The sequence below is a fragment of the Cricetulus griseus genome, chromosome 3 (assembly GCF_003668045.3).
Source record: "Cricetulus griseus strain 17A/GY chromosome 3, alternate assembly CriGri-PICRH-1.0, whole genome shotgun sequence".
NCBI lineage: Eukaryota > Metazoa > Chordata > Mammalia > Rodentia > Cricetidae > Cricetulus > Cricetulus griseus.
Window position 1 is genome coordinate 95,598,076 of NC_048596.1, and position 14,714 is coordinate 95,612,789.

Consider the following 14,714-nt stretch of genomic DNA (forward strand, 5'->3'; position numbering starts at 1 on the left):
CATTGAAATGTAATACACATATGTATCTCTTGAAGTGTGTGCTTTTTATATTTATATAGGGTATATACATGCCCTATATAACATAAGTCCAAATATGTACAAATAATGTATTTTATAAATTTACTTATAGCTTATAGGTGCATAGTATTAATAATTAGTAGTCTGTATATATTACAGATTTTATGTAAAATGTAATGTTATAAAAATAAAGACATGTATATTAATCCACAAGTATTAAAATTATGATTATATATTCATGCATATACTTACACATAGGTATACGTCACAATTGATCTTTGAGCAGAAGGCTAAGTACAATGTATGTTTAAATAAACTTTATGTTACATGAATTATTTATATACTACATATGGCACTTGCATGTATATATTTACATATGCCCTTCATATATATATATATATTATATATATGTATTTTTATACACATATATACATATACATATATATATATATGTAGTTTTCAACCCAGTAGACTAAGACTCCTGGATTCCAGGACAGTGATTACCATGTGGTGACTCTACTATATGGTATTTTCATGAAGAATGAAGAGATGAGCAGACATGCTGTTCACCTCTTGTCCCACCTGGTTGTGTCTGGAGTCCTGGGCTCAACTCTTATCACTAACTTCAGTGTGACATGTCCCAGCAGACAAGGAGAGGGATCTGGTGAAAACAAAAATTCCACAGAGTCAGTGGTGGGACTGGACTTACTCCTTTAAGAAGGGTAGTTACAGGGAACTTAATTGTGAGACAATTGTCCTTGAAGGGAGAGCCATACCCATATCTCTATTTCCACAGAGAAGGAGAAGAGTCTGTCCACCAACACACAGTTATGTCTAAAGACTGTGCAGCTACAGCACTCACAACAGAACAAATATCAGTGAGGGATGAGATCAAAATGGAGATTTCTGAAACACTGTAAGTAATTAGCTACCTTTGCCATACCTATTATTTTTAAATTTAGCATTTGCTTTTGTAGAAAGAACTATAGAGAGAGACACTGTTTATTATGAGCATAAATATTTGGACCATATTCCTCTTCTTGAAGTCTAGAGAAAACACTCCCCCATAATGCAGAACTTGCCTCTTCTGAGTAGTATAGAGGAGGACTGTGGAAAAGGAATTCATATCTGGATAATAAGATTGTCACTAAAGGTTTTCAGCATTGATACATGCAAATCAAGAGCTTGAATCTCTGCTGTGTTCACTGGCCTGAGACACAAAATGCACTTAACATGTTGTTAGTTAATGAATGACTATTGTTCAGGAGAGAAAGAAACACAGTGAATGTGGTTGACAGCTGGGCAAGGATTAGAAAGAGGCTAATCGCTAGGCATGATCCAGGAAGAGCTTGGATGACACAGAAGCCACAGTCATGAAGAAAGTGTACCACTGTTCCTTAACCATAGTATAACTTTGTAGATGGTCTCTCTTCTCCAGCGATAGATGGACCTTGTCCCTGACTTTCACTGAGAATGTCAGAAGTAGAGAAGATTCCATGGAGAACTCAGATTCTCAGATTTCATTTTTCAAAAGAAAAATGTCTGAGTTACAGTGAGAGAAATATGGGTAACACATTTATATAAGGTCACTCAAACATATATGGGAGAAGCCCAAAAAAGCTGAGAACACCTCCTATGCTCAATGCTTTTTTGGAACATTCATCCATTCCTCCACTTCATGTATATCTTCTACCCTCCCTTTTATGACTCCCTATTACATCACTAGAAAAGAACATAGTGTTGGACACTCACCAACTGCTGTTAATTTCAAAAACATGAAGTCACGGCAGTTCGTACTGTAGGCAAGAATGTCTGCAGGGTCAGGGAGAGGCATCAGGTGTTTCTGTCAGGGAAGTATTTATCCTCCTTCCTGTTAGCTCGGAGAACTTGAGTACAAACAAGGAGTCCCTAGGGGTGGGGTCCATGCAGGCAGAAGTCTTTCATTAACCCCACTCATCCCTCCTTCTACAGAGTCACCTGAAGCTGGAGTGTTCTTACACTGTAGGGTTGGGTACAACAGTGAAGGTCACCCTACCTTATTGCCTTTTCCCTCCTGCTTTATGAAAAACAAATCTTGTTAGCGGTGACATCATTCCCTTCCCTTCATCCATGGCAAAGGACCCATAATTTGCTGTAAAGACAGGGTGTCACATATGAGGGGGTTTTCGACATGATGCCATGTTGTCTTCTAATTGCTCATCATTCACATTCAAACCATACAGGCCGTTTCTGCCAAAATGTCTTAGGACACTACTGAGGGACATAAGGGCAGGAAGGCATGGGTGCTAATGAAAGACATGTACTCAAGGGCAGAGGGAGCCTATGGGTTTCTCCTTCAATGTCACAAGCAATGTGTATCCAGCAAATGTTGTAGGTATCTTTCAAGCTATCCACTCCCAAGCCCTGCTCTGCTCAATTGTAGCTCTGAAGAATAACCAGGAACAAGACATTTTGAGACATAGTGTGTCCACCCAGAAGAGCCTGAACTCTGTCCCATCCCTAAAAACAAGGCATCTAGTAATCCTAACTGGGTTATACCTCCCAGGGCCAAAAAACCCAGGCCAGGCTGCTTTTGAGAGTACCTTAGCCACAGTACAATAAGATGTTCACAGCCATGACTCCACTAGTCTTGCAGCAGCCTGGTCTACAGAACTAGTTCCAGGACAGCCAGAGCTGTTACACAGAGAAACCCTGTCTCAAAAAGAAAAAAAGTAATTTTATACAGTGTGTGTGTGTGTGTGTGTGTGTGTGTGTGTGTGTGTGTGTGTGCGTGTGTGTGTGCATGCGTGTGTGAGCCTGTAATCATGCACATGTGCAATGCACACGCATGTGTATGTGGGTTTTCATGTACCATGGTATACATGTGACTGTCAGAGGACAACCTATAAAAGTCAGTTCTCTCCTTTTACCATGTGGTCCCAGGGGTTGAACTCAGGTCATCAGGTTTGGTGGCAAGCACGTTTACCTACTGATCTATCTCACCAGCCCTGCAGTAGTATTTTCTTAGTTGACAGGCACTGTAAGTCTTACCTTACTGAGTGACAGGATTACTTTATGGTTATTTTGGTGCTGAGCACTGGCTTGGTGCAGAAGATGCTGTGGAATCTGCAACCCTCCTGCTGTGATTTTTCTAGGAGTGTATATTACTTCCTTTAGATAGGGAGGGGAAACGGGGGACAGATTGGGGGAGGAATGGGCAAGTCAATAGGCAGAATTCAGTGAGTCAATAGACTGTCTTAAAATGATGAATCAGGAAACAGCTGCATAAGCATCTTATTTTGACTGACAGAGATAAACACCACAAAGTCCTAAAAATGGACTACTAGAGTGAGAGCCCAGGTCATTGTCAAATGCTGGGCATTGCATCAGGCATATGCCAGAAATTTGTTCTCAGTATGTTCCTTTCTACCTTTGACTGTTGGCAAGTTGGGATTATCTATTGCCTAGTTTTTCTGGTTGTAGTTAACTTCCCTGGATTGCAGTTTTTCCTTCCAGTACTTTCTGTAGGGCTGGATTGGTGGATACATATTGTTTGAATCTGGTTTTGTCATGGAATATCTTGATTTCTCCATCTATAATGATTGAAAGCTTTGCTGGGTATAGTAGTCTGGGTTGGCATTCATAGTCTCTTAGTGTAGGTAAAATGTCTATCCAGGACCTTCTGGCTTTCAGAGTTTCCAAGGAAAAGTCATGTGTTATTCTGATAGGTTTGCCTTTATAGGTTACTTGACCTTTTTCCTTTGCTGCTCTTAATATTTTCTCTTTGTTGTGTAAGTTTGGTGTTTTGATTATTTTGTGGAGAGGTGACCTTTTTTTTGGTTCAGTCTATTTGGTGTTCTGTATGCTTCACACAACATACCCAAAACTATGGGAAACTTTGAAAGCAGTGCTAAGAGAAAAGTTCATAGCGCTAAATGCCCACATGAAGAAACAGGAGAATAATCACACTAGAGAATTAACAGCACAACTGAATGCTTTAGAAAACAAAGAAGCCAATATACCCCGGAGGAGCAGATGCCAGGAAATAATCAAATTGAGGGCCGAAATCAAGAAAATGGAAACTAGGAGAACAATACAAAGAATCAATACAACAAAAAGTTGGTTCTTCGAGAAAATCAACAAGATAGACAAAGCTTTATCCAAACTAACCAAACAACAAAGAGTGAACATGCAAATTAATAAAATCAGCAATGAAAAGGAGGACATAACAACAAATACAGAGGAAATCCAGAGAATCATCAGGTCATACTTTGAAAACCTATATTCCTCAAAATTTGAAAACATAAAGGAAATGGACAATTTTCTGGACAGATTTCACTTACCAAAATTAAATCAAGAACAGATAAGCAACTTAAATAGACCTATAACCTCTAATGAAATTGAAGCAGTCATTAGAAGTCTCCCAACCAAAAAAAGCCCAGGGCCAGATGGCTTCAGTGCAGAATTCTACCAGAAATTCAAAGTACAGCTAATACCAATTCTCCTCAAAGTATTCCACACAATAGAAGCAGAAGGGTCATTACCAAACTCTTTTTATGAGGCCACAATAACCTTGATACCCAAGCCACACAAAGACACAACTAAGAAAGAGAACTACAGACCAATATCCCTCATGAACATTGATGCAAAAATTCTCAATAAAATATTGCCAAATCGAATCCAAGAACACATCAGAGAAATCATCCATCCCAATCAAGTAGGCTTCATCCCAGGGATGCAAGGATGGTTCAACTTACGAAAATCCATCAATGTAATCCACCATATAAACAGACTGAGGAAAAAAATCACATGATCATCTCACTAGATGCCAAAAAAGCCTTTGACAAAATCCAACACCCCTTCATGATAAAGGTCCTGGAGAAATCAGGGATAACAGGAACATACCTCAACATAATAAAAGCAATATACAGCAAGCCGACAGCCAACATCAAATTAAATGGAGAGAAACTCAATGCAATTCCTTTAAAATCAGGAACAAGACAAGGCTGTCCACTCTCTCCATACCTCTTCAATATTGTCCTTGAAGTTCTAGCTAAAGCAATAAGACAACAAAAGGAGATCAGGGGAATACAAATAGGAAAGGAAGATGTCAAACTCTCACTATTTGCAGATGATTTGATAGTCTACATAAGTGACCCGAAAAACTCCACCAGGGAACTCCTACAGCTGATAAACACCTTCAGCAAAGTGGCAGGATACAAGATTAACTCAAAAAAAAATCTGTAGCCCTACTATATACAGATGACACATTGGTGGAGAAAGAAATCAAAGAAGCATCACACTTTACAATTGCCACAAACAACATAAAATACCTTGGGGTAACACTAGCCAAAAATGTGAAAGACATGTACCATAAGAATTTTGACTCTCTAAAGAAAAAAATTAAAGAAAATACCAGAAAATGGAGTGATCTCCCATGCTCTTGGATAGGCAGGATCAACATAGTAAAACTGGCAATCTTCCCATGCTGGTATCCCAGCTATCAGTCTGGGGACAAAGAGCTCCCCGTTGTTCATGTCAGCTGTTTCTGTGGGTTTCACCAGCCTGGTCTGGACCCCTTTGGTCATCACTCATTCTTCTCTGCAACTGGATTCCAGTTCAGTTCAGTGATTAGTTGTGGATGTCTGCTTCTACTTCCACCAGCTGCTGGGTGAAGGCTATAGAATAGCTTATAAGACAGTCATCAATTTCATTATCAGGGGAGAGCATTTAATGTAGCCTCTCCTCTGTTGCTTAAATTGTTAGTTGGTGTCATCTTTGCAAATCTCCAGACCTTTCCCTAGTTCCTGATTTCGCTGTAAACCTAAAATATCTCCCTCTATTATGGTATCTCCTTTCTTGTTTTCTTCTATTCTTCCCCAACTCAACCTTTCTGCTCCCCCATGTCCTCCTCACCCCTCCTCTTCTCCCCTTCTCATTCTCCTGCTCCCTTTGCTCACCTCCCTTGCTCCCAATTTGCTCAGGAGATCTTGTCCCATTCCCCTTCTCTAGGGTACCATGTATGTTTCTCTTAGGGTCCTCCTTCTTTATTAGCTTCTCTGGCAGTATGGATTGTAGGCTGGTATTCCTTTACCCTATGTCTAAAATCCACATATGAGTGAGTACATACTATGTTTGTCTTTTTGTGATTGGGTTACCTCGATCAGAATGGTTTCTTCTAGTTCCATCCATTTTCCTGCAAATTTCAGGATTCCTTTTTTTTCCTGCTGAGTAATACTCCATTGTGTAAATGTACCAGATTTTCTCTATCCATTCTTCAGTTGAGGGGCATCTAGGTTGCTTCCAGTTTCCTGTACCATAAGAATTTTGAGTCTCTAAAGAAAAAAATTAAAGAAGATACTAGAAAATGGAAGGATCTCCCATGTTCTTTGATAGGTAGGATCAACATAGTAAAAATGGCAATCTTGCCAAAAACAATCTACAGATTCAATGCAATCCTCATCAAAATCCCAACACAATTCTTCTCAGACCTTTAAAGAACAATTCTCAACTTTATATGGAAAAACAAAAGACCCAGGATAGCCAAAAGAACCCTGTACAATAAAAGAATTTCTGAAGGCATTACCATCCATGACTTCAAAGCTCTATTACAGAGCTATAGTCCTGAAAACAGCTTGGTATTGGCACAAAAATAGACAGGTAGACCAATGGAATAGAGTTGAAAACCCCAATATTAACCCATTCACCTACGAACACTTGATCTTTGACAAAGAAGCTAAATTTATATGATGGAATAAAGAAAGCATCTTCAACAAATGGTGCTGGCATAACTGGATCCTGAAATGTAGAAGACAGCAGATAGATCTATGTCTATCGCCATGCACACAATTTAAGTCCAAATGGATCAAAGACCACAACATAAATCCAGCCACACTGAACCTATTAGAATACAAAGTGGGAAATACCCTTTAATTAATTGGTACAGGAGACTGCTTCCTGAACATTACACCAGTAGCACAGACACTGAGATCAATAATTGATAAATGGGAACTCCTGAAACTGAGAAGCTTCTGTAAGACTAAGGACACAGTCAGTAAGACAGAACAGCAGCCCATAGACTGGGAAAAGATATTCACCACATCTGACAGAGCGCTGATCTCCAAAATGTATAGAGAACTCAAGAAGCTAGTCTCCAAAACACCAAACAATCCAATTAAAAAGTGGGGAACAGAACTAAAGAGACAATTCTCAATAGAGGAATCTAAAATGGATGAAAGACACATAAGAAAGTGTTCAACATCCCTAGCCATAGGGAAATGCAAATCAAAACAACTCTGAGATACCATCTTACTCCTGTTAGAATGGCTGAAATAAAAAACACCAATGATAGTTTATGCTGGAGAGTATGTGGAGAAAGGGGAACAGTCCTCCACTGCTGGTGGGAGTGCTAACTTTACAGCCATTTTGGAAATCAGTATGGCGACTCCTCAGGAAAATGGGAATCAATCTACCACAAGATTCAGCAATTCCTCTCTTGGGCATATACCCTAAAGATGCACATTCATACAAAAAGGACATCTGTTCAACGATGTTCCTAGCAGCATTATGTGTAATAGCCAGAACTTGGCTGGAACTTGAGGCTTCTTGCACCAAAAGGAATCAGGTCCAAGCACATGCCTGTAGTTCTCTAGTGTAGCCACTGGGAGGAGTTTTCAGCCCAAGGATATGTTAAAATCCAAACCAGCACGAGGGTTCTCTTCATATCCCAGAATCATTTTTTTTTTCTTCCAGTGCTATGCTGCCATGCAATCTATACCTACCACACAACTCTAGTAACTCCTGACCTATCATTCTTCAAGGATGATCTATTTCTCTCTCATATATACCCACACCTACATTCAACAAACCCTGAACAAAAATTCTAACAGTGGACTATTGAGCTCAAAGATCTCTAACACCTGCCTTATTAAAGCAGATTTGATATTTCTTAAACACTCCTTCCTGGGTCAGTCTATCATCTCATACAGAAGTCATGTTAGGGAGGAGGTAGCTACTCTAAAGCATGGTTGGTTTGTCATCCAATCAGTGAATCAAAGCCTGTCACAACCACAGTGTAGCTCACTGCACATGAGGCGTTATGTAGCACTGAATGGGATTTTCTTATAGTGATCAGATGTTACAAAATTAACAAAACTTTGAAAATTACTTCTTTTATTTTTTGAGATTATAATTACATCATTTCCCCTTCCTTTTCTGTTCCTCCAAACCTGCCATATAGTCTCCCTGGCTCTCTTTCAAATCCATGGATCTTTTTTTATTAGTTGTTGTAACATATGTTATATCTGCTATATCATTCCCTTTCATTTATTGTTACTCTCCTCCAAAGTGTATTTCCTATAGAACTACTATTAATGAGGTAGTATCATTTATTTTTCAGTCTTGCAAATGAAGTTGAAATTTCCTGGAGAAAGAATTACCCTAAGAAAAGATAGTGTTCCTCCCTCCCCACAAACTCAGCATTAGCACTAGGCTTGGATCAACATGGCCTGCACCTAAAGGTAGAGTTTAAGTAAGCATGTGTTTTCAAGTTTCTTGCAAGAGCAAGACTGTTAATCGCAAGTCTTTGTCATTGAGTCCACTATAAACACCACTGTATGTGTGTTTCTCACTTTGTACTATCTATTTCATCTGACCCAGTAATGATAACTATAAAACAAGAGAGATGCAATCCTTAAGAAGTGGTTTTAGAGCCAAGGATGGTGGCAAACACAGGTAAGCTTAGTACTTGGGAGGTTGATAGAGGAAGACTGTAAGTTACAGGTCAGCCAGAGTTTTATGAAAATTTCATGCCAGGCTGGCTCATGTATTAGATTTGTATTAGAAACAAAAAAACAAAAACAAAAACAAAGAAATTGTCTTGGGATCTCACATGTTTCTGAGAAAGATAGCAATGTGTTGTATGCAACATTATGGAATTGATGCTTCCAATAAACAAGAAACTATAACCAGAGGTAAGATATTAGTAAAAAACTTCTCATATGAATAATTCAAAGATATTAATATATGGTACAAAACTGAATTAGCTACAAAAGAACAGGGAAAGAGACAGCGTTCTACATATGCAAGCTATCACTGGGATATTTCTCAGTGACCTTCTGCCTTGGGGAGATCTCTCAGGAAGACACAAGGGCTTTCTGACATCAATTCAGATTCCTGATCAGAATCCCAACCTTACTATGCCCTCATCTAGTGAGCCTATTAACTGTCTCAAGTTTGTTCTCCAAATGGAATATGTTCATATTAGTACATGACTTAGACAGCTCTTGAGGAGACCAAAAGTGGCATAGGAGTAGTGATATTTTTTAATTTTTAAAATTTCATTAAAATAGAATTATGTTAGTTCTCCCTCTTCTCCTTCCTATATCTCCCATGTCTCTACCCCAACTCCCTCCCAAATTCACAATTGCCTCCACTTTATTGCTGTGATACACACATGTAGATGAACAAATACATAAATACAACTTGCTGAGTATGTTCTGTATTGTTTGAATGTATATGTTTCAGCTCTGTATTGAATAGCTAATCAGAGACTGATAATTCTTGGAAAAATTAAAGTAGTCTCTTAAATCTGGAAGTAACAGAAACCATCCTGAGGCAACATAGACAGGCAGCGGGCATGAGGAGGAAGGGTGAAGGCCCTTGTTCTAGAATCTAGTTAAAGTCCTTACCAGAAGCAAATCAAGAATTCCAGCATGATTAATAATTGCTCACTGGTCTTCTCCTGTCTGGGGTATAAATCCCCAATTTTCTAGAAATCCCACCAGAAACCCCATTCACAAGAAAAAGACATGTATTGAAAGCTTTGTATAACTTTAGTGTTTTACTTTCACAGAGCATCTTTAGAGAGACCATACATAACTCACACATCAAAAGGTTTCTTTTTAAAGCATCTTTTGAGATATATCTTGAGTCATGAAAATGGTCCATGTGGCCAATTCTAAGAGAATGGCTTACTCCTTTGAGAAGTCAGCACCTAGTCTTGAATGCATCCTTCTTTCATTTGATTCTCCTTTTGGGAAACAAGTACTCTAAATTGGCTATGTCTCACTTTCTTCTGAGCGCCTCTCTCTTTTTAAAGCACATATTAAAATATGTTAAAAATATCACTATCTCTGATTCACTAAACTGTATAGTACTAGAAATTCTTTACAGAAGTTTGAAGCTACAAACTTCAAATTGGCCTGAGACTAATTTTCTCAAAATTTAGAGAAACATCTCAGTCTACTGAGAGCAGTAGTGTAGAGCTCTGCTCTGTCAGCTGGCAATGCCACATATATTTTTGTAGGAAGTGTCAAGATGAGGGAGAGCTGCAAGGCCTTGCTTGTGTTTCTCAAATACAGCAACAGAGTCTGAAAAATGAATGCTTTTCTGCAAAATAGAAGTGGATTATTTTGTTACAGTTGGGTCTCTACTCCATCTGAGCACTGGAGGCAGGGACTGGCCTTATCAAATGATGACAGTAGAATAGCTTGTCACTGTCTTTCTAGACAGGAAGTTGTACTGCTATTTAAACAGACTTTGCATTGTTATTCTACTCTCAAGGCTTAACTTGTGGACTAATCTCAAAATAACAGATTATTTATTATTGAGTTGTTAACTTCACCAAGGGTCATACAACTTCTGTCATTTCAGCTGGCCTCTGCCAGAAGCTGCCTGTTTACTCTGATCCCAGGAGCTTATCACACTGTTACAACTGTCACTACCAATATCTGGCCCCAATCCTCCTGTTTGGGAGTGTGCCTGACATTTAGCACAAGAAATTACTTTGTTAGAGTTGGAGAATAAACACCTGTCTTTATTGAAACTGGGAAGCTTCAAAGATATACATAGTTATCATGAGACATGAACAAAAGCTTTCAGAGAGGCCCCAGTGTGTCCACTTATCCAAGTGTTTTAAAACATTGTCTACCTATTACTAAGTTTCTATGGTATGGCTGTAAATAAATGGTAAATCTTCTATCCTTGTATAGACAGAGAGTGTATAGAATCTTGTTCATTACATTACTCATGTTTAAACAAATTAGTTGCAATAACAAAGTGGTGAAAACCAGGAACTAAATGCTCTTTGAACCATCATAGCAGGTGAACAGCTTTGTGAGTGCATTAAGAGGGTTATCCAGACTGTCTCTGTTTTCGGGAGTTAACCAAATCCTCTCGACAATTCTAGAACAGCAGGGATGTTTCCTTGTTTCTTCAAGGGAGAGCAAGCAGGGGATAGGAGACCTTTTGCCACTTACTTTTACTACACATACCAAACAAGAAAAGGGCATATAGTGGCCTCCAGTGGAACTTTGGACATTGATAATTTCCTTGTTGCTCTTAGGTTTTGATAGGCTATCTCAAGTTCTGCTTCCCACCCTAAGTGCAGACCTTGTTTTATTTTATGTGGACACTGGATATTGTTGTTTGATCCTTTCGTTTCTCAGTACTCTCCCAGGAGTTTGAGGGAAATTGCTCATAGTCTGACATGAATTCATGTTGTTGCAGATCACACTCTCTTTCATGTAATGAAATGTGGGAATTCCTAAAAAGACTTAGAAACCATGAAAGTGCAAAAAGAGGGAGAATTTTGTAAAATATAAGTGATAAAATCACACTCAAGATGATGTTAGCGATAATATACGAATTTATATAACATAAAAATACTGCTATCAGGGCTGGAGAGATGGGTCAGTGGTTAAGAGCATTGGCAGCACTTCCAGAGCTCCAGAGTTCAATTCCCTGCAATCACATGGTGGCTCATAGCCATTTTTAATGATGTCTGGTGCCCTCTTCTGGCATCCAAGCATACATGTAGATAGAACACCATTTACACAAATTATATAAAATTTTAAAATTAGAAAAAACAATGAAGAAGTGAACAAAGAATTTATTAAAAATATTGTTTTCAAAATATCCATAATAGCCGGGTGAATCAGAACACAGGATCACAAAAACTCCAGGGAGAATGGAGAACTAATCTTTTTGACATAGGAGAGATTCCCCCTGAATTCATTCTGAGGGAGAAAAGTTCAAACTATTTTTCAAGGCATGATTTCATGTACCATGGGCTGGTCTAAAATGTTCTATGTAGTTAAGGATGACTTCTGACTATTGGTCATCCTGCCTCTACTTCCTAAGTGCTGGGCTGAGGTATGCAATTCTACATGGTGCAGTTTTATGTGCTTTTCAGAGTTGAATTAAGGGTTTTATATATGCCACAAACTGAGCTATATCTCAGCCCTGATATTTTTGAAGTTTTTAGATGATGATACCATCTAGGTTGTTCATTCCTTGAAAATCATTATAAGATAAAAATAAAAGAGACAAAAAAAATAGGTAGGACATAGCAGACAGACAGAGAGCCCATCACTTCAGCTTTCTTACTTCAGTTTATAAAATTATATTTTTATTTTAAAAAGTCTATTTGGTAAGTTTTGTTCTACATTAGTAGGACTTATGTTATTCTGTCCTGAGGAACAAACCCTCAGAGACAAGACACAAAGAACACAACTTTTACACAAAATCCAAACATAGAGCCAAGCTGTAGAAGCACAACATAAAAAAAGAAATAGTTCATTGGCAGATCAGAACAAATTGCATAGTGGCTTGTAAACTGCTGGGAGGATATTGTTTCTTTTTCTCCTCTCCTAGTCACTAATAAACTCAAAAAGTTCTAGAAAATCATACCTGTTGTGAGAAAGAATAGATGTAGCCAGTATATTTTACTTTGAAGGCTAGTGTGACAGAGAACAGAGGTTGAGAAATGAATGATTCTTCATGGTGTGGTAATGTGTGAGCCTAGCACTTTATGCTGTGTAGTCTTCTCATGAAATTTTTTGGAAAATTTAAAACTTATTCATTGAATCATGGATATTGATTTTTTAAGAGGGCATAAGTCACAAGTACCCTTTCCCCAAGCCTACTGAGTGATCAGAATAAAAGCTGAAGGGTATTTGGGGAAAGAAAAGAAAAGATTTTCTTCCAGAAATAGCCACGAACTCTATCTTCTCTTATCCTTCCCATCCCAGAGAAATGTTCAGCAATACCATGCTCTGGAATTCTGTGTGCCAGGACATCTCATCTAATGCTAACCATGTTGTTCTCCAGAGGACTTCTTTTATCACTTTAATAAATGAAAATACCTATGTCTATTCAGCAGTGCCTGGTACCAAACTTCTCAAGATAATGTGTATCTGGAATACAATTGTATTTCTGTCTTAAAATTGTCATTTTTGGCATTATTATTTGATAAGTATATATCAAAATTGAAACTGAGCAGACTTTTCCTGAACATGCTTTTCCTAAGTCAATCATTCTGAACTGAGGTCAGTGCTTGTCTCATTTACACTCAAGATAGTTTTCTAGAACCATCAATTAGCTCAATGTGAGCATAATTTCTAAATGCCTTAGCCTTAGGTATAGGAGGACCAAATGATGGAGATCAAATGGAAAATTATGGGCTTTGACCCAAACAAGTATGACCTAGACTGTAGTTTCAAAGGCTATATATGTCTCTATATGTCACATGTCAGAAGCTCAAAAAATGATGCTATTTACTTTAGGGAAATTATTAACATCAGAGTAAGGTCTTGACATAGCATTTATTATTGTGAATTCATCATAACATATCAAATCAGCAATAAATATCAATAAAACAGCAGAGGCCTTAGTAGGTTTCTACTAAAATGTTTTGTGTGGGTACTTATACCTACAATGTTGTCACTATTTCCCCATCTCAGGAGCTGTTCATCAGAGAGTAGTCAGTGTCATGTTCTAGAACAAGGTCTGGAGAATAAGCGAAGCAAACCATTTTGAATCTGTTTGGTCTTAATGCTATAGATGACAGGGTTCATAAAAGGAGGAAAAAGGAAGTAGATGTAGCTCATTGTGATGTGGACCACATGAGGAACATGCTTTCCGAACCTGTGAATAAATGTCAGACCAACCACAGTGACATAGAAGACCAGGATGCAACAGATATGGGAAACACAGGTGTTGAGGGCTTTAGCCCGCTCATCTGTAGAAGCAATGCCCATGACAGTCTTGAGAATTAAAACATAGGAGAAAAAGATGATTAGGAAATCTAGCAGAACCATTGCAAATACAACCACAACAGGATAGAGACGATTGAATGTGATGTCAGCACAGGCTAGTTTGATGACATCTTGGTGTAGACAGAAAGCATGAGAGAGTACATGGGATCGACAATAGGGAAACCAATGCAGGCGAATGATTATTGGCATGATTGATAGACCAGCCCTTGTCAATACACCTATGCCAATCTTTATTACTCTAGTATCTGTAAGGATGGTGGTATATCTTAATGGGTTTCTAATGGCAATGAAACGGTCATAGGCCATGGCAAGCAAGACTCCTGACTCCACAATAGAGAGAGTGTGGATAAAATAGGCCTGAGAGAAGCAGGCTCCATGGCCAATCTCCCTGTGATTTAACCACAGTACACCCAGCACTGTGGGCATGGTGGTCAATGTTACTCCAAGATCTGTAGCTGCCAGCATGGCTAAGAAATAGTACATGGGCTCATGGAGGTTATGATCATCCTTAATGAGGAAAAGAAGGGTGCCATTGCCAAATAATATGGAGATATAGGCCACCAGCAATGGGAGTGAGATCAGGTGATGTACTTTCTCCAGACCTGGGAATCCAGTGAGCAGAAATGGGGATGAGGAGATGTTGAGCCACACTGAGGGCAT

The 14,714-nt window shown here is 38.6% G+C and overlaps 1 protein-coding gene across 1 annotated transcript; it reads right to left on the reverse strand.

Annotated features, from left to right (window-relative positions):
- Positions 1-13,766: 13,766 nt before the first annotated feature.
- Positions 13,767-14,714, reverse strand: LOC100768956 (olfactory receptor 51B6). Its single transcript, XM_027408028.1, has one exon. It carries the CDS (start codon positions 14,712-14,714, stop codon positions 13,767-13,769), a length of 948 nt encoding a protein of 315 aa, XP_027263829.1.